The sequence below is a fragment of the Amphiprion ocellaris genome, chromosome 10 (assembly GCF_022539595.1).
Source record: "Amphiprion ocellaris isolate individual 3 ecotype Okinawa chromosome 10, ASM2253959v1, whole genome shotgun sequence".
Taxonomy (NCBI): Eukaryota; Metazoa; Chordata; class Actinopteri; family Pomacentridae; genus Amphiprion; species Amphiprion ocellaris.
In genome coordinates, this window is record NC_072775.1 from 17095044 (window position 1) to 17120773 (window position 25730).

Below are 25730 nucleotides of genomic sequence, written 5' to 3' on the forward strand. Positions count from 1 at the left end.
AGGTTCATTGCATGTCAGTTTTGGTGAATCTGTACCTTTTAAATATAACAGCAGCTAAAGTGGTTGCTGAAGTACGAGCTAATTTCATTGATGGGCCCAAAGTCATTTTTGTGTATATTCCTGAATAAATATTATTACTATGACAAAAAATGATATTCCAGGATAGACACGATGGATACACTGGACTTCATGGGAACTTTTTGGCAAAGGAGTTCATACACATTATGTTGTTTTCCAGTGCAGGAAACAGCAGGCCATTTTAGGGAGGCCTGAACCTTTTAGCGTATTCCAGTTGCAGGGATTGTCCCCGTAGAACCTCTTTCAGGGAGGAATAAAGTATCTATTGCTTCGGATTATCATTTCGCTATGGACGCAAATTACTCTGGCTTGGCTGTACGTCTTTAACCCAATCACAGTCATATATATATATATATATATAAGAATGCAGTAACAGTGTCCCAAAAAATTCTGACAGTGGGAATTGTTCTGGTGAAACATTTGCACACAGGGAGGTGAGCACAGTCATTACAATGGCTAATTCATAAAATGAATTTTTAAAAAGTCGCAGGACTGGCTTACTGCATAATACAAATCCTCTGTAAAACGTGGTTGGTGATTTTGATAACAGTATCATGTCAATAGCACAAGGAGAGGAGAAAGTTGTGTGAAATTTGCAGCCCATGACTGACTTATACCCTCAGTCTACATCTGGTGAGTCAGACTAAATGCCATTTTCTGCTGTCTTGACGTCCTCCGCGAGTAGCAGTCTTCTCTTCTCCAACATCACGCATCAACAATGTAAAATAGTTGGTTTTACAATTTTTCAGCAGTATTGAACAAATATTGACCAAACTATCAAAGCTGAATACTGTTTAAGGCGATCATTCTTCACATTGTGATTCTTATTTGTCTGAACTACAGAAAACCTACCCAGGAATTAGCCAGACTTTTTAACCCTGTCAGCATTTGCAACCCTATCTTCATTCCAGATCTGGTCCAGATGCCAGATCTGTATCATATACTTCAGCAGCTAATCTAACTGACTAAACTGATGAAAAGGCTAACATAGCAAACCTTCCACTGTTCTATTTGTATGTGTGTTCATATAATTGAATTTTGTGCAATAACTAGCATTTGGCGATCAGATCCGACACCGTGACAGAAAGGGTCGATTACAGGAGCATCCATGTAAACGTTCCTGCAGTAGAAAGTACAGAAGATGGTACGTAAACTGGTCAACGAGTGTCAAACTGCAAATTCTTGGGACCCTGTAACAGATCAATCCAGCTGTGTATTATAGCAACATGTCCAATCAAAAGGCAGTCACCAGACATTTATTTCATGCACTTTAAGAAGCAAAGAATCAAATCATCCTCACTTGGTTCTGTGTATTCAGTCAGCTCATTTTAAGTATCCATGCATTCATTTCACCGGTGCAGATCTACAATATTGCGTGCCTGATGGGCTGTCACTGGTAGCATCCCTGAGAGTCTGGAAGAGGCCGAGAAATGTTGGTGAAAGCCCACTGCAGGATGCTGTCAATGGAGTTCTGCCGGGATACACAGAAGGATCAATCATTGTACCCAAGACTTGGTGACATTACAGTGGAAATCATGTGAGATATTGTTAAAAACTGGGTCACACATCAGTTATTAAGCAGTTATACTTTTAGCACATTCACAGTCTCCCTCTCAGTATAGCAAACACACATTTCAGACAGAAAAGACAAACTACACATCAACACAAACCACACTATGACACACTGCTCAACTTCACTTATTATTTTGTCCTCATTGCTGCATGTTTACTGTGGCAGCTCATTCCCGGTCTGTGGGACAAGCAGAGCAGCCATCTTGTGTCTGACGCGCACTGCTAAATTCGTATCACGTCTACATCTGTGCTATCGACGTGTAACTGAGCCCCACTCACGTCTCCCAGGATGGAGTCCAGCTCATCTTTGTGGAGGACGGGCTCCGAGACGGTGACGCTCTGATCATGACTGACTGTGTTTTGTACCAGCGGTGCTAGCTGGAGATACACAGATTACACTCTGTCACACTCAGATAATGAATGTTTTATATTCTCTGTATAAACACAGATTTTTCAGAGTTGTCCTTCATGTGCACACACACCTGTCTGGATTCAGCCTCTTTCTGTGCAGATCCTCCCCACGGCCTGCAGCAGGACAAGCAGATGGACCTCCCTCTAGGAAACACACAAACATTTTGATTGAGTCAGACTGTTGTCCATGGTGTATAATGTTTCTGTTGATCGATAGTGTAATTTCCAACACTCAGGAGGATTACAGAGGACCCTTTCAGCTGGCACACTGAACTAATATGGGCTCTTTATGTAAAACACACTTCCAATGATTTTTAGGGAAACACTTCTCTAGATCAAGTGGCTCTTTAATGTTGTGTTTTTGGTTAGCTTTCTATTAGAAAGGGCACATCTTACTTTTTTATCAACATAAATGAGCAACTGTGCTACAAGATGTCATCACATGGATTGATTGGGTAAAATCATTGATCATCACTTACATTACACATCATGCTATACACCCATTTCTAATACCTTAGCCACCATTAGCTAGATAATGATCACATTTTCTTAATGTACACTGTTGATCAATACTGAAAGAAATTCCCAGAAAGGACTGTATCTACTTTACATACATTACTTACAATGTAGATGATACTTAGGATCTCAGGATCTTGTGTGAAATACAAATACAGTAAGAATTCTCTGTCACCTTCTAAAAACGCTTCATTGCAAGTCTAAGTGATGTAACACTGCGTTGGACGAAGAAATGAGTGGTTGTCTTACTTGGAAAAGTGGCAGCGTATGTGGAAATGCTCCAAACACTGAAGGCAATGAGTCAGGTCTCCTCCTCCAAGGTGACAAACACCACAAACCTCCCTCACATTAACCAGCTCTCCACCTGAGCACTGGACACACAATTCATATATTTAGCAACATATTGTTGCATCTAGCAGCGATGCAAAGTATATAAGCGGTTAAAACACATAACCGAAGAAAAGGCCTCCAACATGATGAAACTGATGGCTGGAACTGAAAAGCTGGGAAAGAATTTACAGAAAACTGAAAATGGATTCTTCACCTGGTTCTCGCCACTGGACACATTCATAGAAGCTGTGACACTTGTGAAGGACGATGACAGCGATGAGCAGGAAGAAACATTTGTGATGGAGTTTGCTTGCTGAGGCTGGGCAGAAAATACCTAAACACAGAATGTTTACATTTTAATCAGTATTAGAAAATGCAGAGCAAAAGTGTTTACTCAAAAACACACTGTGATTTGTGATGCTGAACGACTTTAAAAAAAATAAGTTCAAATGACTAAAGAGGAAGGGAGCTATATACAGAATTACTTGAAACTTCCTTGAGTTTATTTACTAAAATCAAAAAGTCCTTTTAATCTAATACTACGGTGTCATTGGTAGCGATTCTTATATGAAAAGGAGCATATGCTTCTTCATTGTTTTCAAAAGTACTGGAGGAGGTATTCACATACTTTTCTCCTGTTCTACATGGACTGTTTTTGTATCTGCAGCTTTAAATGCAGCTGAGCTGCTGCTGTCCACACCCCCTTCAGGAAGAACACTCTCTCTGTGTGTGACTGACAAGATTCAAGTTAAATCACAAGACAGCTGACACAGATATGTATGTGTGGAATACTAGAACTTTTAATTGCTTCTGACTTACTTTCTGATGAATCATTTTCCATAGAAATAACCCCATACTCACAGATAGGTCATTTTTTACTCCGCCAAGGAGGTGGAGCATCAGCAGAGTTATGGTGATGATCACCTTTGGTTTGTCTGTCTGTCTGTTTGACACAAGGACCAACTGATTGGATTTTGGCAGTAATGTGGCTTATAGTCTGGATCCACGGATTTGTTAAAGATTTTTTATTCATTGTGAGATAGTGGCACCGCGTCGCTGTAACTATGACTACAAGTGAACACTACGTCAGCTGACTGCTGACGATCACATGATTGTGATCCTACTACAAATCGAACGCTGCGGACTGATCAGGATTTGACACAAGGAATGACTGATTAAATTGTGGGGGTGTTTCCGAGTCCTTTCAGTTCCCACCGCCCAGTACATATTTAGGTCACACGATTTGTTATCTGTACATGACGTACACATGCGTAACACATGTGTGCTCAGAGCAAGGTCATTTTGTTTGTAGGTACATCTATATGAAATGGCAACATTCTATATTGCGGAGATTTCTAAGATGAAATTTTTCAAGATTTCAGCCGTAGGAAATGATACAAAGACTGAGCAGCCTTGGCAGAGTACTGTGTTCATGTGCTAATGGGGAATTTGTCAGACAATATTGTGGTTGTAACATTGGTAGTTTAGTCATGCAGACTTGTAGCTTGGAAATGGCTATGAAGTGACTGCCAGTTAACATGTAATCTTAATGGACTGTGTTTCAAAACAAAGTGTAAATTTAGCCACATTAGCTGCACAATGTGCTAACACTAAGGATTTTCCTATCATTAGGGTGACAGTACTATCAGTAATAAAAGCAATCCTTTGAGTCTTAACCTCCTCAGATGCTGAGAGTGCATGAAGACTCTTGTGTTCACTCTTGCAGCCCACGGCAGAACATTTGTGCTTTTCTTTGTGGCTCAAGACTCATGTACAGTGCAAGTACTTCAAATTTGTACTTAAATACAATCTCTGAGTAAATGCACTGGTGTTTAGTCCATGTAAACTTCATTTTCTAATAATTCTGCTTCACCAACTTACCTGTAGAGGAATGTGGGCTTTCTCTGTTTTCACTCTGTGTCCACAGCACCGCTCACACTGCCAAGTGTCACTGCAGATAAAAAAAATAGCACATTGTTTTTAGGGCAAGAGTTAAAACTAAGGCATCTATGAATACAAATACACATGCATAAAAAATAATCCACATATACATTTAAACCTTTTTTTCCTCACTTTGGTATGGATGTGAGTGGAGGGTCAAGGCAGGTCAGATGAAAAGCTCGAGGACAGCCGTCACAGCAAATCAGCTCCCCTCCGTCCTTACACACTGCACACTCATCATCATTAAAGTGAATCTATACAAACAGACGCAGACAACAGAAGGAAACCCATTCAAATAAAAAACAGGTGTGATCAGTGATAAGTGAAAGGCTGTTAGAAAGTACCATCCGTGTGTCTGTCTCCCCCTGGTGGTGAAATGTCTTCTGAGCAGAAGCAGAATTGGACTGCACTGCATTTGTCTCCTCTGACGAACCACAAGAATAAAACTCCCCACCGACTTCAGTGCACTTTCTGGTGGATCCTGTGGAATAACAAGACTTTTAAAGGAGAATTTTTAAGGAGGAAAAATGCAAAAATAATAATAATAAAAAAGTATGCTAATTATTAATTTGATTGCACTTAATTTTGAAATATTGTATTTATCCCTCCCCCTCCAAAAAAAAACAAAACAAAACAAAATTTAGCAATCTATAGAAAAGAAAGGAGAGTTGAGATATTCGTCCAACTGCTCACCATCCAAGCTGTAAACCTGCTTGATATGAATATTTTCTCTGGCTTCATGACTGACTGGTGGATCTGTAGAGGAGGCCGAGGAAGAGGAGGACAGAAGAGCTCCTCTCTGGACTGAGGAAGACACCACTTGTGCACCTGGAGCAGAATTTTTTGCTGATTATGTCGTATGAGCGCAATGACTATATAATTATTTTAATTACAGTTCATGTAGTTACTGTTTCCAGATGGCAGCCGTGGAGCTGGAGCCTCACTCTTCACTCTGTACAGCTTCACTTTACTCCCTGTGAAGCAAAAAACAGGCAACCACGAGGCAGATTTTACCAAAGACACAACCACAAAAGTAAATGTTGCACTCGCTCCAAAATAAATTATTTCCATTGTGATAAAGTTCATTATTATTGGTCATCAGGAGGATGAAAATGTCTGTCTTTTTTTCCCCTTTTGCAGTCTTCTAACAGAGTGGCCTGCAGTGACACATGTAATACTGCTGGCAAATACAGAGTAAATGCATTATGGGAGAGAACCTGCTGCATCACTTTTCTTGGCATGATACTGTGAATGCTGAGACTTGGTCCCTCTGTCCTCATGACTCCTCTTCTTGCTGTGAGTCTTGTGACCACCAGAAGATCTGTTTTCACTTTTGGATGCTGCAGCATTTCTTCCTGTCAAACACAATCACCAACAATGTGACGCATTAAAGTCTAAACTTAAGTCATATATATGCAATAATGCGAGAAGATTACCTGAACAGTGATGTGAAAACAAGATATAGCAAACATAGCACTGACAAAAATGGATCAGGGCTCAGGAATGCCAGTTTCTGTGAAACCAAAATCTTTCAAAATTAAATGTATCCATGTGTTTTATTTGACTTGAATAGCTCATCTTAAGTAATAATTTAGTCACTGAAGGGTGTTAAAATGTTGCATTATTCTGTGATTAGACTCCTAATGAACACAGCTCAGTCACTTCCCAGTGATTAGAAAGACAGGCATTTATTTTGAAAGAATACGAGCATCACATACTGGAGTGCAAGTTTGCAAGAAGTGTCTTCAGCTTTGGGTAACTGTCTCGATTGTAGTCTTTGGATAAATTGTTCCAGAAAGCCTGGACAGTGGACCTGCTCTGCTCCAAGACCCAGGACAGGAGGGAGTACATGGACTTGTGGATCCCTTCTCTGCCCTCCTTCTCCAGAGTGTCCTGTGGAAATACATGTTGTCTCAGTAGTTGCAGTCTGAAAACCACGTATTCTTTAAAATGTGTGTTCTAATATATGTATATAAGCAGTCCACGATTATAAGGTGATTAGCAACAGTGCATTAAGATGGGATAAATCTAAATTAAGCAAATTAATATCTGGCAACATGGAAGCGACTAAATAAAAATCAGTTGCGCTGACAAATTTGTCAATACATTTCCTTAGTATATTTTCAAAATATGGTAGGTGCACAATACTGTACCTGCTTGTGATTAAAATGATAATAATAAAACTATTCCACACTACATCTTCTCCATTTCTTACCTTCAGTAGTTGCTCTGTGATGACATTTTTGTCTGCCAAACCGTAGACGAGAGGGAAAGGGTCATCCACAGCCATAGCAATGTCAGTACGCAGCTCCCTCAGCAGAGAGCGAAGGTTCGTGTCTCTAAACGCCTCCACTCTGGACATGATGGGCTTTGCGTGCAAATGACATAGAAACTGGACCGAGATCTTAGATCAAGTATTGCAGATGCAAGAGGTGTGTCCTTCTCAGGGAAGGAAATATTGCACTGGTCCATCAGTTCAGGCTGACTGGATATGTGGAATATTTTGAAAGTAATTATCGTTCATGTGTCTTCACTGTATGTATGTATATGGATTTTTTTGAAACTTTCAGAAATTCCATATTGCATGTTGGACTTCAGGGAGGAGACCCAGCGACCTGTTGTCTCTGTGGAGTTCATTTGTCCATTAACTGCAACAACTGCAGGGGAATACCTGCCCTCTTACACCAGACGAGCTCAGTGAAGTGACCCAATGTGTCACAATGACAGTTTTCTTCCTAAAAGGTTCTTTCCACCTCAACTTCCCCTCAACTATCAGGTTTGCAGCCACTGACTCACTGCATGGAACTCAGCATTGGCGCGACAACAATGACTTTGCAACAGGCAGAAGAAAATCAACGCTGTAAACAATTAACTGATTGACAGACTGATTGATTGTTCTGCTCTCAGCCCATCATTTATCTCAGTTACTCTACTGTCACTTTGTTCCTCATTGAATAACCTCCATAGTTCTTTCAACACACTCAACAAGGAAGAACTGTGCTGTCTTCCCTAAATCACACCAATATTTCGTAACAAATACATCCCTTTTTTGTGCTTAAGGTTACTTGACTTGCTGTCAACTGCAGATTAAAGCTGGTACTTTGCCTACATGCATTCTTCACACAAATCCTTGCCAAGGTACTTTGGCAGTGTGCTTTTTGTTCTTTGCAGACATCTGTCTTGCACTTTAACTGTCTGTGTTTTCTCAGCATTTTAACAGAAGATGAACTGAGGTATGTGCTAATGGGTCATTTAAATATCCATCAAAGATAAAGTGGGTGCAGCTAATGAATGGATGGATGGTTAATTTTTGAACGGTAAGCCTCAAAGAAATATTTGACTGAAACACACAATTGTTGCGAATAGTAAACATTCTAGCAAATGTGAAGAAAAAACAGAATAAAAAATCAACTCTTCGCTATAAGTTGTCCACAAAATTAGTCACAAGTCCACTGCAGGTTTGCCACAACTGTAATGCGCATTGCTAGAAACCTAACATTTGTGAAAGGGTGTTGATAACATAATGCGACATATAGGCTATTCTGCATACTCCTTCTGTAAAAACAGAAATACAATCCAGGATTAAATAGAGTAGACCATTTTGCTACCAGGTAAATGTTGATGGTTAGGAGAGTGAAGCCCTTTAATCTGTAATTTATTAATCATTAAACATTATTACATTTTTCATACTGGTGAACAAGGACCACTTCTACAGAGGGACGTTCACAACATACATATTACATTATTATATACAGTGCAGTGCATTACAGTGGATTGTTATATGTGTATTACCGGGATGGAGGGATGGGGAGGCTGGAAGGAGAGACAGAGGGACAGAGGGAGGAAAGGAGGAAGAGGAGAGGACTTTCTGAAGGGATGAGGAGTGTTGATAGTAAGTTGTCTTTTTATTACTTCTTTTTTTTTTCAACCACAGTACAGTTTGTTCTATAAAAGTTAAACCCATAGAGAGATAGAGTGCCACATTTTCACAGCTACTGTTAGGTGAACCTACTGGAAGTTGACTCTTGTGGGAATATCAAATGAGATACGTTTTGTCATGAGATGCTATAGAGAGATGCTATAAAACATTCTAAGATAGTCAACCTCCGTCCAGAGCGTGGAGACCCTGGAGGGCAGGCCAAAGGTCTAAGATCAGATCAGCGTGCATGCGTGCTGCAGACATTCAGACATGTTCAGCCATCTAGAAAAACAGCTGACCCCCAACTATTTCTCCTTCTGTGTTTAGGCATCATTTTTGGTGCTTTCCCATTTTATATATAAAAAATACAAAACATAACAGCGAAAAGAACTCCGTTGGTTGTCCCGTTTTTTCTCCTTTTTTTCAGTTTTCCCAAACAGTTTTTTGTCATTTTCATGTCATCATATTGTTGTTGTTGTTTTTTTAATCTTCCCTTTTCTCCTCCAGTCACTTACATATTGACAAAGTATACAATATTTTACAACTGAACAAAGACTGAAAGGTAACATTTGATTTGTCCAATCAGATACAAGGCCCGGATCCTATATCCAATTAGAGAAGTCAACTGGAAGCTAACCAGTAGTAAGCAACACAACAAGCCTATGGTGTGAAAGGAGCTGTCCAAATGCAGCTCTGCATTAACATGAGCACCCGCCTTCAGGGACAGTAGGCTCTGCTGGTTTGTCCAGCTTGATGTCGATCACTGAGGATGGACCGGTTAAGAAAAAGACACGAAATGAAATGAAAGATCCATCATATCACACTGAAATGCTTTAAATTATAGCTTTAAATGCAATATCCTTTAAAAAAAAAATCATTGACATTACATGTTTTTAATTCTGTTTATTTAATCCTTTCACCTAAATTACCCATAAGGCAGCTCGACTGTCAACGGTTTAGTGAAAGATCCGGGTGTGTTATGCAGGAAGCTGGAAGATATAGGCCAACATCACTCCTTTCTAAGTCAACACCCCCACACTTACAGTCTTTAGCCTGATCAGATTTCACGCAACTCCCTCTGAAGCCACAAAATCTTGGTACAACTTTATCACATATGCAGCAGTACTGCTAAAGATTATGAACTTTATGTGTAAAATCAGCAGAGTTCACTCTTAATATCTTACAATCAGCAGGACAAAAAAATCTTCCTGAACTTCAGTTTTTAGATCCAAAACTAAATTACTTTACTGCAAGATTATAAAATAACCACTATAGCTATAAAGCTGCACCCTAAGATACTGAAACTAATCTCTTATCTCTTTTTTTCCTTGCATATTTGTCCTGTACTATAGTGTTTTATTGACAAATCCATATACTACACAGTCATTTTTTGGCTGTAATCTGAAGTCAAATGGTAATTGGTTATCTTCTTATTCATTGTAAAGGAGAAAATAGAATATATAAGTTTATTTTCTTGAATTAATTCACATTTACTGTTAAGAATCCCTCTTTTTCAGTCTCTTCCACATCTTCAACAAACATCTGTCCTCCATCACACATCCTCTGCTGCTGTCACCTCCCAGACAGCCACTGTGTGGTGCTGCAACTGAGCATCCCTCACCATCTTCCTGGCTCTGTGCAGCTCTTCTCTATTATAGCATAAAAGGTTAAATGGCTGATGCCTTAGTAGACAGTAGACTGGGCTGCCTGTTTGTACTAGAGCCAGCAACCGCTAAGAGATTAAAAATAAGCTGGCCATTTCTCGGGCTGTTTGGCTCTCGGCGCAGTGAGTCACGGCGGCTATAAAGGATACTTCCTTCAGGATTCGCGTCGTCCAAGCTTTCCATTCCAGGTAGGGCCGCTGCAACTCGACGAAACAGCTAGAGGGAGAGGAAAGAAGGAGGAGAGAGGAGGGAGATGTAGAGTTAGAGTGGAAAGACGATGTAGAAAAGAAGAAGGGAGAGGAAGCAGGAATAGGAAAGTTAAAATGTGCATTACATGTCCGGTATAGACTGCGTGTGAGATGATGAGTCCCCTAATTATAGCCGGAACAGCATTTTATTTTTCCATATTTACTGATGTTTGCTTGATGTAGAGTTTGAAAGATAAAATGCTGCCTCAATACATTTTTGAACAGTGACAGCAGAGGCATTGACATTCCTTACTTGACTAAAAGTACTGCAAACTGCGAAATGCATGGTTAAAAATTTTAAACTTGCATCAAAAACATTATCTAATGAATAGTCTGAAAGGATTGTCTCAGCAAGGTAGTTAAAATATCAAATCTAAAGGTACTCAGTGCAAAAAATGGCTTGTTTCAGAGCTTATTTCAACATATTGTTGAGTAACGAGTTAAAATCCATCATGTTTCATTGGCTTACATACGTTTTATCGCATGTAAAGTCTTAATATGTTAAACATGTACAGCAGTCGGATAAATGTAGTGACGTAAAAAGTACAATATGCATTTCTGAATTATGCAGTACTTGAGTAAAAGTATTAGATTACAATCCAGCACTGTTTTTGGCAGTTTGCAATATCTGCATTTGCAAATTATATCTTCCTCCCCTTTGTGTGCACGTGTAGCTAAGTGGTTTTGGATGTTACCACTATTGCATATATTTACTCATCTAAATTGTATTTGTCCACACCGGTGTCTCGATCACCTTGCAGGGATGCAGCAACGGCAGAGAATCGGAAATCAAGTGATGCCCAAAATGCTGCGAAATATGGTGAAACTGCAGGGATCACCTGTTTGACATTGCAGCCAGTCTTGGCACTGGTCTCGATGAACATGACGTTCAGCTCTTTGGCTCTCTGCTCTCCTTCCTCGATCGTGATTTGCCTGCAGGAAAATCAGGCCAGGCTCAGCATCTCAGGCCAATTCATTCTGTTCTGACGTGTTGCTTTGAGCAGCTTTCTTTCCTGACATCAGAGATAAAAGCTAAACGGTAGAGTCGATTACATATTTACCTCTTCTCCTCCAGGTCTGTCTTGTTGCCTACTAGCATGATGATAACATCGCTTCCTCTCTCTGTCCTGACATCATCAATCCATTTACAGGTCTGCTGGAATGAATTCACATCTGTGGAGACCAGAATCTCATTTTAAATCCTGTCTTTTCCCTTTTTTAAAGGTGTTAAAATCCCACATATCAAACAAGCCTTTCAATTGAAACTTCTGTGCATTTATTGCAGAAAAACACTCTAATATATACATACATGCATAAGTATAAAACTACAGCACGTGCATCGACATGTAGATAACAAGTTGCTGCTCACTTGTGATGTCATAGACGACCACAGCCACTGTAGAGTCTCGAATGTAGCTCGGGATGAGGCTCCTGAAACGCTCCTGTCCAGCTGTATCCCACAGCTGCAGCCTTACCTGCACGCACACGCACACACACACACACACACACACACACACACACACACACACAGAAACACACACCTCCAGCAGCTGCTTCAGCATCAACTGTCACACAACACACAGGCTATACAGATGTAAAGGCCTTGTAAATACACTTGTGAGGGGATAAGCCAGTATCAGCTCATGTGCAGGCAGGCAGGCAGGCAGGCAGAGCGTAATATCCTGACAAAGAAGCAGTATTAATACCAGCTAAAGTAGATGATCCACTGGTACGGCTTTGACTTATTAGGGCTCCAAAAGCCAATGCATCGAAGCTATTGCTACCAGAAATAACCTTAGGATAATCATGTTAGTGTGTGAAGAGAGCGTCAATTAAGCAAATCAAATCAAGGATTAGTCAAAACAGAGTGGAAACAGGGACATTTCATACTTCGGATGTTCACTGACTAGAACCCTACAAGGGTGTTTCTACGTGTGAATGTTAAATGGCAAGCAAGGTTTTCCTACTGTTCGGTCTTCCAGGTACATTGTCTTTGATAGGAAGTCAATTCCAATGGTCGCCTGTGGAGAGGAAAGAGCAAAAAAGGGGGAAAATCATCATGAGTGAAACCCAGACGTTACATTTTACATGTCTCCCTGCACCATCTGTTGTTCCCAGCAGAGTGATTGTTGTTAAGTAAGAGCAAAATACTAAAAAGCTGTTAAGAAAAAAAGAGGTAATAGGAACAGAAAGTGAATCAGACTGAAACACTAATTTCATTTTGCGCTGCCCTCGGGGCTCTATCAGTCAGACTTGTTATGTACCTAACTTCTGCGAAAGGCAAATTCTAATCTGTTCTCTTTTTCAACAGACTAATACCTCTACTACACTGTTTTCTGATCATATTTGGATAATTAACAACATTCAAATCAGGATTTAACTCATGCAAACTTAATTTAGCGAGACTGATTGTAGTTTGCACATCAAGTGTAAATTTTTGGCCAAATACTGCAATATAATCCATCTTTATTTTACCTAAGTTTTAACACATTGTACAGCTGCAGGGATTACTCCCATCATTCCTGCAAATGTGCCGCCGTAAAAGGGTTGGTAGAGGGTTTTTTTATGGATTTAATCAAAAGAAAATTGGAAATGGAGCTTTCACAATAAGAGGTACTACCTTATCACTATCCAGATCTGCCATCAATCAGTTGTTCATAATAAATTCATCTACGTTGATTCTGGATCTGTGTTGAGTCTCACCTGATATGTGTTGTCGAAACTGTCATACATGAATCTAGTGATGAGAGATGTTTTCCCCACTGAAACAGAGCACACACATGTTAGCTTTTAGTGAAGCGCAACACATCAATAAGCAATTTCTATCAACATTATTTACTGAAAATATGTCTCTTGGTTGAGACAAAATGGCAGGTAAGAACAGTCAAGATGTATGTATGTATGTTTTGTGCCAATTTACATTTTCTTATTAAGTCTTGTATCTATTATGTGTGTATTTTCTTAGCAGCTACTGTGTCTTGTTCTGTATTCTGGGTGTTTTCTTGTTGACTGTTATGTTTTGTGCCAATTTGCGTGAATATTTCTATTAGGTTTTTTATCTTGGCTTTTGTAAGTGTGCATTCTCCTGCTAAGATTTTGCATCTTGCGCATGTTTGCATGGAATTTCTTGTTGTATCACATATTTTGTGCCAATTTGTGTGTGTGTCTTTATGTTTCATACCAGGCATCGTTCTATGGGTATTTACTTGTTTAGTTTGTTTGTATTATGTTGTTTTTGCGCATTTGCTTATGTAGGATTATGTTTTTGTGCCAATTTGTGTTTATGTCCTTATTAAGTTGTGAATCTTGTCTACTCTATGTAGCTTTAGCTCCATGTGCTGTGTTGCATGTATTTGGTGCCATATTCTATATATTTTCATTATAAGCTTTGCATCTTGCTATTTGGTGAGTATTTCCCTGCTGAGTTTTTGTATTTTGTTCTGTTTTCTGTGTGCTTTTTGTATTTGTGGCATCGATTCACACTAATGTTTGCCCATATCCAAATAACATGAGCAATACCGGTGAAATAATCAGCTTTGACCCATTATTTCTGCTCCATTGTCTTTAATTCTTGAAAACATGTGTAAGAAGACCAGCGTGAGGAAAAATGCCACTGAATAACAGCACAGAAAACATGTTTTGATAAACTATTCTCCATAATCACCGAGGAAGACTGTGATTTTGTAACTGACAGATACAAAACACAGATTTTTAGCAGCCTTCATGAGCCGGATGCAGACTTCTTAGAGCATCAAGGTGAGCCCAGTGATGTCCATTTGTATTTACATCCTCCCGGCAGCATCTTTAGCTCCATTTTACATCGGATGTGCAGCGGGCTGAGGACAGGATCCTCCAGCAGGGCCCTGCTCTCAAGCAGACGGCAACAGTTTTGAAGGCGGCGATGGGCAGTGGCCACAGCAGGCCTCTGTTCAGCACCGTGGACAGCAACATTGCAGTGGAGGCCACACAAACACACATACGGGGAGGCTTTTAGTCGACACACAGCCCTGTCATAGACATGCAGCACACACACACACACACACACACATGCACACCGGAGCATCACAATGTAAAGACACAAACACCAGTCAAGCTGCTGTCATATTAGGCCCTAACTATGTGTCTTCTTCTCTTCTTTGCTGGTGTGGCTCCTCCACATATCCGATGTCTGAACACGTATCCAGGCAGCTTTACAGCGCTAAGCCCTTATCGATCAGCTCCTCCTCAATTTGTGCCATCACATCAAAGCACATACGCAGCCCGTTCCCACCCCGAATAGATGGATTATTGAATGAATAGTATAAGGCTGTGACGCTGTCAGGGCCTCGTTGGTTTTATTTGATTATTTATGGCACCGAACCGGAGACTGCGAGGTTTGGAGATGCTACAGACATCGAGCAGCCTAGGGTGTGTCCCGAACTGACACATGGGGGACTGTTTATTATCATCTTCTCCGAAAACACGAGTGCTGGGAGAAATACCCAACACTGTCGTATGATAGAGGAGAGGATATTTCGTGTCAGAAATAAGCGATGGGAGTGAAATAAACGCGTTATGTGGAAAAGGCTGAGCGTATTTGTCGGTCACTGCAGCACATCAAAACATCCCAATTCACAGCGTCTGCCGGGATGCGAATTATGACCATTTGCGACGAGTGAATAATCCTCAAGGATATTTATCACAATTGGAGTTTGTATTTAAGCGATCGCAAGGATTAGATATAAATGAAGGGTTTGATTTTTACGCATGCGTTTTTTTTCTCTTGCTCTCGTTTTTTTCCTCCTCGGTTAATCAAATTTTCTTGAGCAACATGGGCGTCAGATTCACCAAAGCGAGCCGGCACATCCTCTTAGATTCACTGTCAACTTTACAGATCAACACGGATTACATACATGGCCTTCAACGTATACGCATGTTTAATCCAGGGGCAACCCAAACCTCCCCAAGCACTGACTCACCGCTCTGCTCGCCCAAAAACACGAGTTTAAATTTCCTCAGGGGGTTCCCCAAATCTCCTCCAGCTGACATGGTGGCAGATAAAAAGCTCAACTTGGATTATTTGTATATGTTCTTATCGCTCGGCGTCTCCTCCGTCGTGGCTGCACAGGGGGATCCTCCTCTCCTCACAGAATGATGGGAATGCAGCTCAGCATCCTCCTGTCAATTTGGGGAGCTTGTGCGCCTGCGCGACCTCACCTATTTCAATCCCTCACCTTTTCTATTGGACATGAAACTAAACTGTACATTTTTTTAAATTTATTTGCCAACTATATTTGTGCCAAATTTTGAAATTGTGTGACTACATTTTAGACTTAAATATTGCAGCTTTTGTTTATTTGACATCTACACTTACCGATTTCTTTCCAGTTAAAAATCTGGAATGAAGTATAGTTTATAGTCAGAATGATTTCATAAAATCTGATGCTGTATTAAGCATAAAAAATGCTCAACATTGAGATAAATAGCTAAATATAAATTAAAGTCAGAACTGAAATGATTAGTCATGTAGTGAGGCAATTAGATCTTTTTTTTTAAGGAGGATTTTCAACTTTTTTAGTCTTACATATTTTTGTTCACCCTATGTTAAGCAGAATGGGTCAAATTTGCTAAAATATTACATTCTGCAGTTTTTATTTATTTATTTATTTAGGCCAGTATAGCAATGTAACTCCAGAAAGAGCCATTTTGTTTAAATAGTACTGTTGTATCTGAACAGCTATTTTTATATCTAAGGATCTGAATACTTTCTTTATCAAAAGACTTGAAAGAATTATCACTACTATTCAATAAAAGAAATCAGAGGAATTACTTTTGCTTTTTTTTTGAAAAAATTCCACTCATTTAGAATGTGTCAGTCTTTAAAGGGGCATTCCAGCTATTTAATATCACACTCGTACGTAGTTTGGAGATGAGGCACATCAGAAAGAAAGAAAATTCAAAGTCGGTGCAAAAAGGGAAGAGAAACCCTAACTTTTACCCCCTAGATCCTGCAAACCCCCAGATTTGTAACACAGATCAACTCACAGTCCCCAAGGGATGCCACTACAGAGGTATGTTGTTGAATTGGGAGGAAAAAATAAAATATAACAATTTTTTTGACAGAAAACATTTTAAAAGTCACTTTTTATAGCTAATCAACTTTGATATGTTAAGTCAGTGGATTGCGTCTTTAAGTAAGTAACAGAGTGCAAATTGATTTTAAGAATTCTCTGTGATCTTACCAGCTGAATCCAACGGTATGAAATGTTTTCTTTGGCCCTGCTGTCAGTAAATAAAAATACCATGAGACATTTTTAAATGAAAAAATCATAGAAATCTTTTTCTGTTTGCAGAAGCGGCATAACTGGGTGCAGGAAGCCTACGCAAACTACCCAAGTCTCTAATTTCTATTGCAATAACAGTACGTCAGTCAGGCATTCTCAGCAGAATTTTACTAAGCTCCAATCAGTTTGCCAAAACAAACACATCAACATCATTTTGTGCAAAAATGCTATTAAACCTAATGTTGAAAATCAAACAGCTCTGCTTCCTTCTCTTTCCAAAAAGCAAAACTTCGGTCAATATATTTACAGATGTCCTCATTGTTAAAGCCGGTGAAGTCTGTGTCACTGCAACTCTCATCTGGAGTCGCACTTTGAACTATAACCTTGGGTACTAATCTGGAGTCTGGCACCAGTGATGATGATGATGATGATGGACAGCGACACGGTTTTGATTCACCAAAGAAGCGAACTTTGATGTCCTCAAAGCCGTCGCTCCACTGTCGCCTCCCAGCCTGGATTTCCCTTAGAACAGCCTTGTGGAAGTCTCGCACCTTCTCCCAGGGGAAACTGCCAACATGGTCAAAGACTTCGAAGCAGAGCAGATGCCTCATCTTCCTCTCCTCAGGCGACAGGTCTTGCTCTAAGATGTGGAAGTACCCCAGCATAAAGAGGTCGAGGGTCAAGCTGTCGTGGCTCATTGCAACACCGTCCAAATCTGGCAGGAATTGTTCGGGGGAGTAGGTGACCTGAGGGGGCGGGTTTTGTGAGAAGGAGGATAAACACGAGTTCTGAGCATCTTTGAGTTCTAGTTTATTCTTCCAGGAGTTTAACATTTTGTCCACAGCACCTCGTTGTTGGCAAAACCGAAACATGGAGGTGATTTTCTGTTGGGGCTGTGCTACTAACACTGCAGCCGGTTCCTGCCTCTGCCTCGCTGCTCTCACCGAAATAGCGTATGCAGACTTCTTCCAGTGGCTCAGGAACAGCACCACTATTCTCTCTTTTCTTAAGCTGGTAGTTTCCATTACAGGTACAAGTTTTTGGGGCGCACCACATTGGCTGACTTCACAGCTAAGGCCTGTGTTGGCACTGTGGTTGTTTCCTCCTGGAGCGCCAACCGCTACCTGTCCTCCTTTTATGATCCCAGCAAAGGGGTAAATGCTGCCTATCTGACCCTCAAAGTTGGATCTGAGAATTTTTACTGACACCCCAGACTGCTGGATCTCCCTCTCCACCCTTTCCCTCCGTGCTCTGCTGTAGTTGTTGCTCTCCAAACGATGGCTAAAGGCAGACGCCATCCCTATGTGTGGTATCCTACATCCACTAGAGCTCTCCACATGTGCTGTCTCAGGGCCCTGTTGCATGAATCCCTGTCCTAAATCGGTTCCTGATCCATCTTTTATCCCTTCCATCATGCCTTCCACTATCATCCTCTCACCCTCTATTTCTGTGGTTGGAGTCAGATTAGCCACCAGCAGAGACATACTCCTAACAATCTCCGAGACACGACTGCACCAGAGTGGCAGAGTCGGGGGCATTTTCCCCTCAGAGTCCATCTGTTGCAGGGCCTCTTTGTTGAGGGAAATGTTGACAATAGGATCAGGTAAAATTGACCTGAGCTCCTCAGTCAGCCTGGTCAGCTCCAGCTCATAGGCCTGGCAGCGTTTCTGCAGTGAAACAGACTCAATCTGTTGCTGCAGATACACCAGATCCTCCTCTGTTAGAAGCTCACCAAAGGGCCCCAAGACTGCATTGTGAGTTTGAGAGTACTTCCAGCCGTCTACTGGTGTGTAGCCGTTAGCCACGTCCTAGTAGAGAGGCAAGGAGATTTTGTGACGGGAATGGTTCAGCATTTGGTAAGAGAGTTTATGTGTTTTTAAAATGTTCTGTGGATACAATACAACAGAACCAATGACCGGTACCTGTCTCCTTTGCTCCTCCTCATCCTGCAGTCTGACCTGCAGCTGCCGCACCATCACCTGTCGCTTCCACTCTGCGATTGGCCGACCGGTTTCATCGTGAGTGGGCACCAGGGAGTCAATGTCAGCCAGGATCACATCGACGATTGGTAACTCCTTCAGCACCTCCTCACCATCAAGCTTCTGTCACCGTTCAGTAATGTAAGACAGAGTGACACTGCTGAGCTCTGGGTCTGGAACCACATCTACTAACATAAAATCACTGTTATAAAATTCTCAAGAATCAATTCTTCTGATGCTTTTATAGTTATCTGAAGTCTGTTGAACAACACAGTAAAACTAAAATAACCCAAACAAGAGGAGGCTAAAAGTCAACACAAAATAAGAAACAATGTGTATAACTAACACGCCTATGTGATCCACCCATATAGGTGTGTTAGTTATTGATGCTATTTAGACGTCCACATTGTGTACAACATGCACTTGATTAAATCATTTTTCTGTTAGCTTTGTTCCTCTCATTTGTTTATGTGGTTAAGTGGCTGTGCATGATTTGCAGCATAACTTCTAGCCACATACAACCTGAGCAGATGCTTAATTGTCAGTTTGCGGAACCCCTTTTTGTAAAAGTGACTGTCCAATCATAGCTTAGCAAACATTATTAAGTACAGCTGGCAGTCATGGCAAGCTTTGGATTTTCGAACATACCAAAGAGCCTTGAGAGTGGTGCCCTGTATGCAGCCATCAAATACAATTTTAAAGACCCCCTTCAACTGAAATTAAGTTTTTTACCTTGATAACATTTACATATGATACTTTACATGCTCGGTATATATGTCACGAACAAAATAATCAGTCAGTGAAGTAGCAGCGCGTTTCCACCTTGAAATCACAATGTACTGATGACAGTCTCAAAAACATGCTTTTTATATGTTTATATGATCAATCCCATCAGCTTTGAGAATTGGATTCCAGTCCAACCAGCAACACTCAATACTTATCACTGAGACAAAAACTGGTTCACCCTAAGGTTAACACACCCATACACAAGCTGAGCAACGTTGTAAATGTAGTCCAATGCAGCAAGGAGTGCACAGACCAATATAGGCTAAGCAACAGCTCCACAAGCATATGGCTCAACACAGGAGATCCATCTACTTTGGACCAGACTGTGCAGTTCACCTGCATCTATGGGGTAAGATACAGTCCTGCGAGGACAGCAATGTGAAGAGACATGGGTTAAGAAAAGAGTTAAGGGAGCCATCTTTGTTCAAGTGGAACAGCCATCTCTAAACAGAAGAGGGCGTCACCGAAACCACTTACCAGGTATGTTTTGCCGCCATGAACACCTTGAGTCATCCCTAACCTGCCAGTTTCACAGCCATTTACCATTTGGGTTATTAGACGTGTTTTGTGGGTGACAATATATATTTGGGACTCCTCATCAGTCAGTTAGAAATGAAGAAGCCTCGTGGATGAAAGGTGAAATGTTTCAACAACAAGAAAGAGAAATCCAGTAATTTTTTTTTTTTTTAACAGATTTCTTCTTTTAAATCAAGTCCATCAAAATAATAAAACGCTCTTTTCTGTTCTCTCCTCTGCTCTCTGAATGGCCTGCTGGACTGAACAGCTTGACATATCAACAGTGGTAGCAACAGTAACTAACGGGCTGTACTTCCAATGGAATCTGATTAAGTTGTGAGCTTGAATCCATGTGCATTTTCTTGCAATAAAGCAGCTTTAATCCTACGACATTCTATTTTTTAAGGCATTTCCAGGGAGGTTTTTGTATTCCAGCTTCTTAATCATGCCCCTTTCATCTAGAAGACAATACTATCATCTGTATTTGGAGTGTTTTCACTTTGTGCAGGGTTTACATTTGTCTTGAAGGTCGGACTAGTCTGCTCACCGTTTGTCCAGTGAAGACTGCAGTGATGCCAGCATGCCGCAGAGACTTAATAGACTTCATGTGAGACATCAGCGTGAGGTCCCTTTCTGGAGGCTTCAGATGATTGAGCGATGTCACCACTTCAAAAAAAAAAAATGGTGAAGAGGTCAAATATTCACTTTCAAAAGAAATGTTTCTTTTGGTTGACTGAAAATATGTGTGGAAAAAATACTTGAACATATGATTGTATTCACATTCCTAAAGACAATCAAATGCGAACATGTGATCTGTGTGTCAGTCACCTGAAGAGGCCACCTGGACATGCTGGATGGAGCCTGTGGTGAATTTCTTTGACATGGCAGCAGGAGTCAGAGATGGGGAGGCTGCAGGCAGTATGGTGGGGTGGCGAGGCAGCGGGAGCACCTCCTTCACTGGCTGCTGGGGACACACATGGAGCAGCAATGAACAAAGCTTTAGGGAGCAGTTCGCAAAAAACAAATACAGCATGTTTAACCGAAGAAAGTACAGCAGCATTTTTGATTTGGTGCCTTGTAGGGATGGTCACAATATCAGATTCTCACCACATATTATTGCAATATCTGTAGAAAATCTGAAAAGATACAGTAATAATGTTGTTGGTAAAATTCAGCAGTGTTTATTTAAAGGTTTTTCTCTCTTATGGCAAATGAATTACACTGAAAATCAAGTGTAGGGATGTGGAGAGAGTCTGAAACTATAACTATATCATTACTGGTCCTTGATTGTTTACAATATTGTCTTAAATGTATTAATAACATGATACCAATATTTCACTTTTAATTATGCTGAATATCATCAACACTAGTATAATGTAAGAGTTTATTTTCAAGAAAGGTCAGTACTAAAGTAGAACATTGATTATTTTTTTTGTTGCAAATCAGTCAATCCTACACTTTATTTTAGCCTTTTTTGACATACATTTCCTGCATTCATGTTATTTACCACCTTTACGGTGTTCAATCAGCTCTGGTTTCCAAGCTTTTTCTTTCAAAACCCTTTAAATAATACATGTACCAAATAGATTTCGGTCATAATTACTTTCATTTTTTGGTGAGGATAATGGCTTCTTTTCAGACATTTTTGCAACACACGACACAGAATTATACAAAATACTGCAGCAATTAATTAGGTAACTTTCTGTTTGACGAGCCAATGTGTCTGCTATGAAAATGGTTGATTAAATATCTGTTTCCTTCTACATTAGTCTTGGTTTCATTACTCAAAAAAGTAACATATTACACTTTACTCATGTTTAAAAAATATGTTACCTTACTCCCCTCTGCAGCACTGCCTGTGGCGTACTATCACACAATTTCCAATTAGCAATATAACTATAAACGTTTCCACATATCTGCACAACTCTCTAAACTAATGAAGAAGACATAGAAAGTGTATTTCTTTAATGCTTTTAATTAAGCATTACTTCAAAGCTAGCAAAGTTGATGAAAACCAGCCCAAAGAGCCTTTCACAGAAAAATACCGGTGCTGAAAAGAACAAGGCTCAGTTGTTTATCAAGAAAATGACTTTGGAAAGAATTTAAGAGCTGTAATTCATTACATCACTGTGTTTACAGAGAGATGTAATGTGATTACAGTAGTGCTTTATTTTGTAATGCCCTTTCTTCAGCACTGTTCTACATGTTTGTGAACCAGTGTTAAGTTAAAACTTTTGTTTCAGTCCTTGGACTGACGACTGGTCACCTTATTGTTCTCCATGTTGGTCCTGCTCATTCACACTCCAGTGTCACAAAGCTGCAGCAGCTCCTGTTTCTGAAAATGACAAGAACAAAACCGGAACACATAAACAAGCAATGGAGGACACCACCAGAGGAGAAATGTGACACAGATCACACAACAGTGAAAGTAATCTGCTAAAAGACTGAGACCCCCCTAATGGCCACAGACACACACTTATACACACACAGTTAATGTAAAGACGCAGCTCGTAGTACTTGGAACTAAAACAAGAAGTGGTGAAACTGGACACCGGTCGGTGAATGTAGCGTAGCCCACACAGAGTGCAGGAGAAAGCATGTTGGAGTGTGGAGAGACATGATATCCTGCTTCGGGTAACCTTCCTGATTCACAGGACTTTTTCACAAGCTCCATGGCATTCGATAGTCTTGATACTACACAGACAATTACAGTGTTTCTCCAAGTTTAAAGCCTGTCACGGTTTAAGGAACGGATGTCCATTCAATGGTAACCGTGTAAAAGTTTTATGCATAAATTACATCACCGTAATTTAGAACAACTTGATGTCATTCATTTTTCCATTAATACATATCTAATAAAACAACATTTCACCTGTAACTGGTGTTTTAATACACTGCAATATTTTACATTTTTAATTAAATTATATTCATCTTACACTGACATTAGGTTGCAATATATTTGCAGTTCAGTGTCATTGCTGCATATCTTCGCTGGTAGACTTAGTGAGGGTTGAATAATAATTATAAAAAATTACCTGTTTAAATATATTTAAACAATTAGAAAAGAAATACCTTTTTTGGGGGTAATGAATCTATATTTTGCAGTATATCGCTAGTCACTGTTTTAATAAATATAGGGTCCCTATATTCAAAATGTCCTAGTTTAATCAGCATTAGTTCTATTTACTCCAGTCATGAAAATCCAAATGTATTTAGTACTTACAAATATATTCCTGAAACCGTCAAATCACCAGAAATGTGACAGATGATGAAAAAAAATGTTAACCTCGAGAAAAATACAATATCAATATTCTAAAAAATAAAATAATATTGCAGAAAGTCTAGCAGCCGAAGTCCGTCTGTTCACTCTGGCAGCCAATAAACAGTAAGACTAAGGAGCAGCACCACCAGGACCCAAACCTCAGATGGGGGTCCTTCTTAGTATGCATAATTAAAGAGGTGGGATAGAGTGACCAGGAGCTGGAAGTATAGAACGATAGCACTGTGATGTATGTAGGAGAGAACTTAGAGTCAGCTGCAGCCTCCTGCTCAAATATGAGCAGTGACACATGATGACAGGTACATTATATGCATGGCTGCTTGACTGCTGCTCCCTGTAGCATGATGCGCTATTGACACCTCCAGATTTGTCTTTTCTGACATCAAAGGCTGTTTTTTTTTTTTTGTCACTATAGCAACCCCTGTTCACAAATGGTTCGTGACAGTTACAGTTTAACCGATTTTGTTAAAGGCCACCATTTTGTCCCATCTGTGAGCAGCAGATGTAGACAGATGTGTTTGATGATTGTTAATTTGTGGTATGCTGATTTAGTTTGTGATTTGTGGATTACTGTCAGTCAATCCAGTCTTTACACTAACCGACGTATCTGAGACTAACTTGCTTGTCATTTCAATTTCGTCACGGTGGCAGGATGCAAAGCAGGGTATTTTGGAAGTTCTTCTCTCCAGCAATGTTTTCCAGTTCCTACTGGGAGATCCTAAGATGTTCAGAGTCCAAATGAGATAGGAACTACCGCCCTCAAGTTCTGGGTCTAGCCCAGAGTCATCTTAGGGTTGGACTTGCTCAAAAAACCTTTCAAGGAGTATGTCCAGTAGGCATCTTAATTCGATGCCTGAATGACCTCAACTCGCTCTTTTCAATGCCAAGGGCCAGTGGCCAAGCTCCCTCTGGATGTCTAAGCTACTCACTCTATCTCTAAAGCTGAGTCCACCCATCCTACGAAGGTCACTTGTATCTGCAACCTCATACTTTCAGTCGCTACCCAGAGCTCATGACCATAGGTGAGGGTTGTAATGTAGATGGATTGGTAAATTGCAAGCTTCACCTTCTGGTTGAGATTCTTCTTCACAACGGTACACTACAATGCCAGCATTACTGCTGAGACTTCATCAGTTTGTCTGTCCATGTCACACTCTATCTTCCTTGTGAACAAGGCTCCCAGATACTTTGACTCCTTTGCTTTGGGGAAATAACTCACCCCAACCTAAAACGAAGAATCAACCGGTTTCTGGCAGAGAAAGATGACCTCAGACTTGGAGGTACTGACTCTCATCCCGGCTGCTTCACACTGGGCTGCAAACCTCTCCAGTGCTCGCTGAAGGTCATGTGCCGATGAAGCCAACAGAACCGCATCATCGGCAAAAAATACATCTTCCTAATACTATTAGGTCAACCATTACTTGGTTTACTTTCATTGTATTGTTATTTTTACTGTTGTTCTTACTGTGTAGACTTCATGTTCAGCCACAGCTGAGATTTTTTTGTTTATGAAATAACGGGCAATATAACAAGCTTCCTTTAGCATATACACTGATCAGCCACAACATTAAAACCACAGACAGTTGACAAATGACACTGATCATCTCAATACAATGCAATGCTCTACTGGACAACATTGGGAGCTGAAGGTCATTGCAGATGTTACTTTGACACGGACGACACCTCTAAACATCGTTGCAGACCATGCACACCTCCCCTGCATGGTAACAGCATTTTCTGATGGCAGTGGTCTTACCTAGCATGACTGTGCATTCCAGAAAACTGCAAAATCTGCTTCAGAACTGCTTGAGGAACAGAACAAAGAGCTAAAAGCATTGATGTAGCCTCCAAACTCCACAGATATAAACCTAATCGAGCAATCACGGGATGTGTCAGAGCAACCCTGATAGATGGAGGCCTCAGACACCACAGGACACCAGAAGAGTTTGATGCCTATGACTCAGTAGTCAGAGCTGTTTTGGTGGCACAAGGGGGACCTACACAATATTGGGCTGATTGGTCTACTATACTTTATTTACTTCATATATATGCACAACACTGTCTACAGAGTTTCCCAGCAGCTTCATGCATACATAGGCATGATGAGGGTACATAGATGGGCAGCTATGGAAAAAGGACCAGAACACATGGTTAAATATTCAGCATTCATTACACTGAGAAGACCCACAGTACCTTACCAAACTTTTTGTTCAGAACCTGATGATAG

At 40.4% G+C, this 25730-nt stretch overlaps 3 protein-coding genes across 4 annotated transcripts; all 3 read right to left on the reverse strand.

Annotated features, from left to right (window-relative positions):
- Nucleotides 1-1318: 1318 nt before the first annotated feature.
- On the reverse strand, nucleotides 1319-8073 carry aire (autoimmune regulator). The gene is made up of 13 exons (XM_023285789.3): nucleotides 7064-8073; nucleotides 6567-6741; nucleotides 6066-6203; nucleotides 5757-5822; nucleotides 5542-5676; nucleotides 5193-5329; nucleotides 4981-5102; nucleotides 4789-4858; nucleotides 3122-3241; nucleotides 2827-2948; nucleotides 2127-2205; nucleotides 1930-2028; nucleotides 1319-1549 (listed from the first exon to the last, which is right to left on the reverse strand). The coding sequence occupies exons 1-13, from the start codon at nucleotides 7208-7210 to the stop codon at nucleotides 1469-1471; spliced, it is 1491 nt and encodes a 496-aa protein (XP_023141557.2). The 5' UTR covers nucleotides 7211-8073; the 3' UTR covers nucleotides 1319-1468.
- Nucleotides 8074-8460: 387 nt separating this feature from the next.
- On the reverse strand, nucleotides 8461-15822 carry rab6bb (RAB6B, member RAS oncogene family b). Its single transcript, XM_023285756.3, has 8 exons — nucleotides 15638-15822; nucleotides 13383-13441; nucleotides 12647-12700; nucleotides 12049-12154; nucleotides 11741-11852; nucleotides 11519-11612; nucleotides 10581-10647; nucleotides 8461-9530 (listed from the first exon to the last, which is right to left on the reverse strand). Exons 1-8 carry the CDS (start codon nucleotides 15705-15707, stop codon nucleotides 9466-9468), a joined length of 627 nt encoding a protein of 208 aa, XP_023141524.1. The 5' UTR covers nucleotides 15708-15822; the 3' UTR covers nucleotides 8461-9465.
- An 866-nt stretch (nucleotides 15823-16688) lies between these two features.
- Nucleotides 16689-25112, reverse strand: espnlb (espin like b). Of its 2 annotated transcripts, XM_055014631.1 has the most exons (6): nucleotides 23447-25112; nucleotides 22490-22558; nucleotides 21052-21184; nucleotides 20771-20889; nucleotides 18865-19044; nucleotides 16689-18750 (listed from the first exon to the last, which is right to left on the reverse strand). In XM_055014631.1, the coding sequence occupies exons 2-6, from the start codon at nucleotides 22517-22519 to the stop codon at nucleotides 17179-17181; spliced, it is 2034 nt and encodes a 677-aa protein (XP_054870606.1). In that variant the 5' UTR covers nucleotides 22520-22558; nucleotides 23447-25112; the 3' UTR covers nucleotides 16689-17178. The 2 variants fall into 2 exon arrangements, with proteins under 2 accessions (XP_054870606.1, XP_054870607.1); XM_055014632.1 differs by lacking the exon at nucleotides 23447-25112 and having other exon boundaries at nucleotides 22490-22659.
- Nucleotides 25113-25730: the final 618 nt, after the last annotated feature.

Bases quoted from the DNA above. Each gene is read 5' to 3' on its own strand.
- aire (XM_023285789.3), bottom strand. From the start codon at position 7,210: ATGTCCAGAGTGGAGGCGTTTAGAGACACGAACCTTCGCTCTCTGCTG. The intron at 5,677-5,756 runs GTAACTACATGA...ATTCTGCTCCAG, and splicing joins ACGGCTGCCATCTGGAAACA to GTGCACAAGTGGTGTCTTCC. The intron at 5,103-5,192 runs GTACTTTCTAAC...CTGTTTGTATAG, and splicing joins GGGAGACAGACACACGGATG to ATTCACTTTAATGATGATGA.
- rab6bb (XM_023285756.3), bottom strand. From the start codon at position 15,707: ATGTCAGCTGGAGGAGATTTGGGGAACCCCCTGAGGAAATTTAAACTC. The intron at 10,648-11,518 runs GTGATCCCTGCA...CTCTCCCTCTAG, and splicing joins CTGGCTGCAATGTCAAACAG to CTGTTTCGTCGAGTTGCAGC. The intron at 9,531-10,580 runs GTATCCTTTATA...GTCCATCCTCAG, and splicing joins CGACGCGAATCCTGAAGGAA to TGATCGACATCAAGCTGGAC.
- espnlb (XM_055014631.1), bottom strand. From the start codon at position 22,519: ATGAGCAGGACCAACATGGAGAACAATAAG. The intron at 21,185-22,489 runs GTGACCAGTCGT...TGTCCCCAGCAG, and splicing joins CCAACATGGAGAACAATAAG to CCAGTGAAGGAGGTGCTCCC. The intron at 19,045-20,770 runs GTGAGCAGACTA...GAACGGTGACAG, and splicing joins CAGTCTTCACTGGACAAACG to AAGCTTGATGGTGAGGAGGT.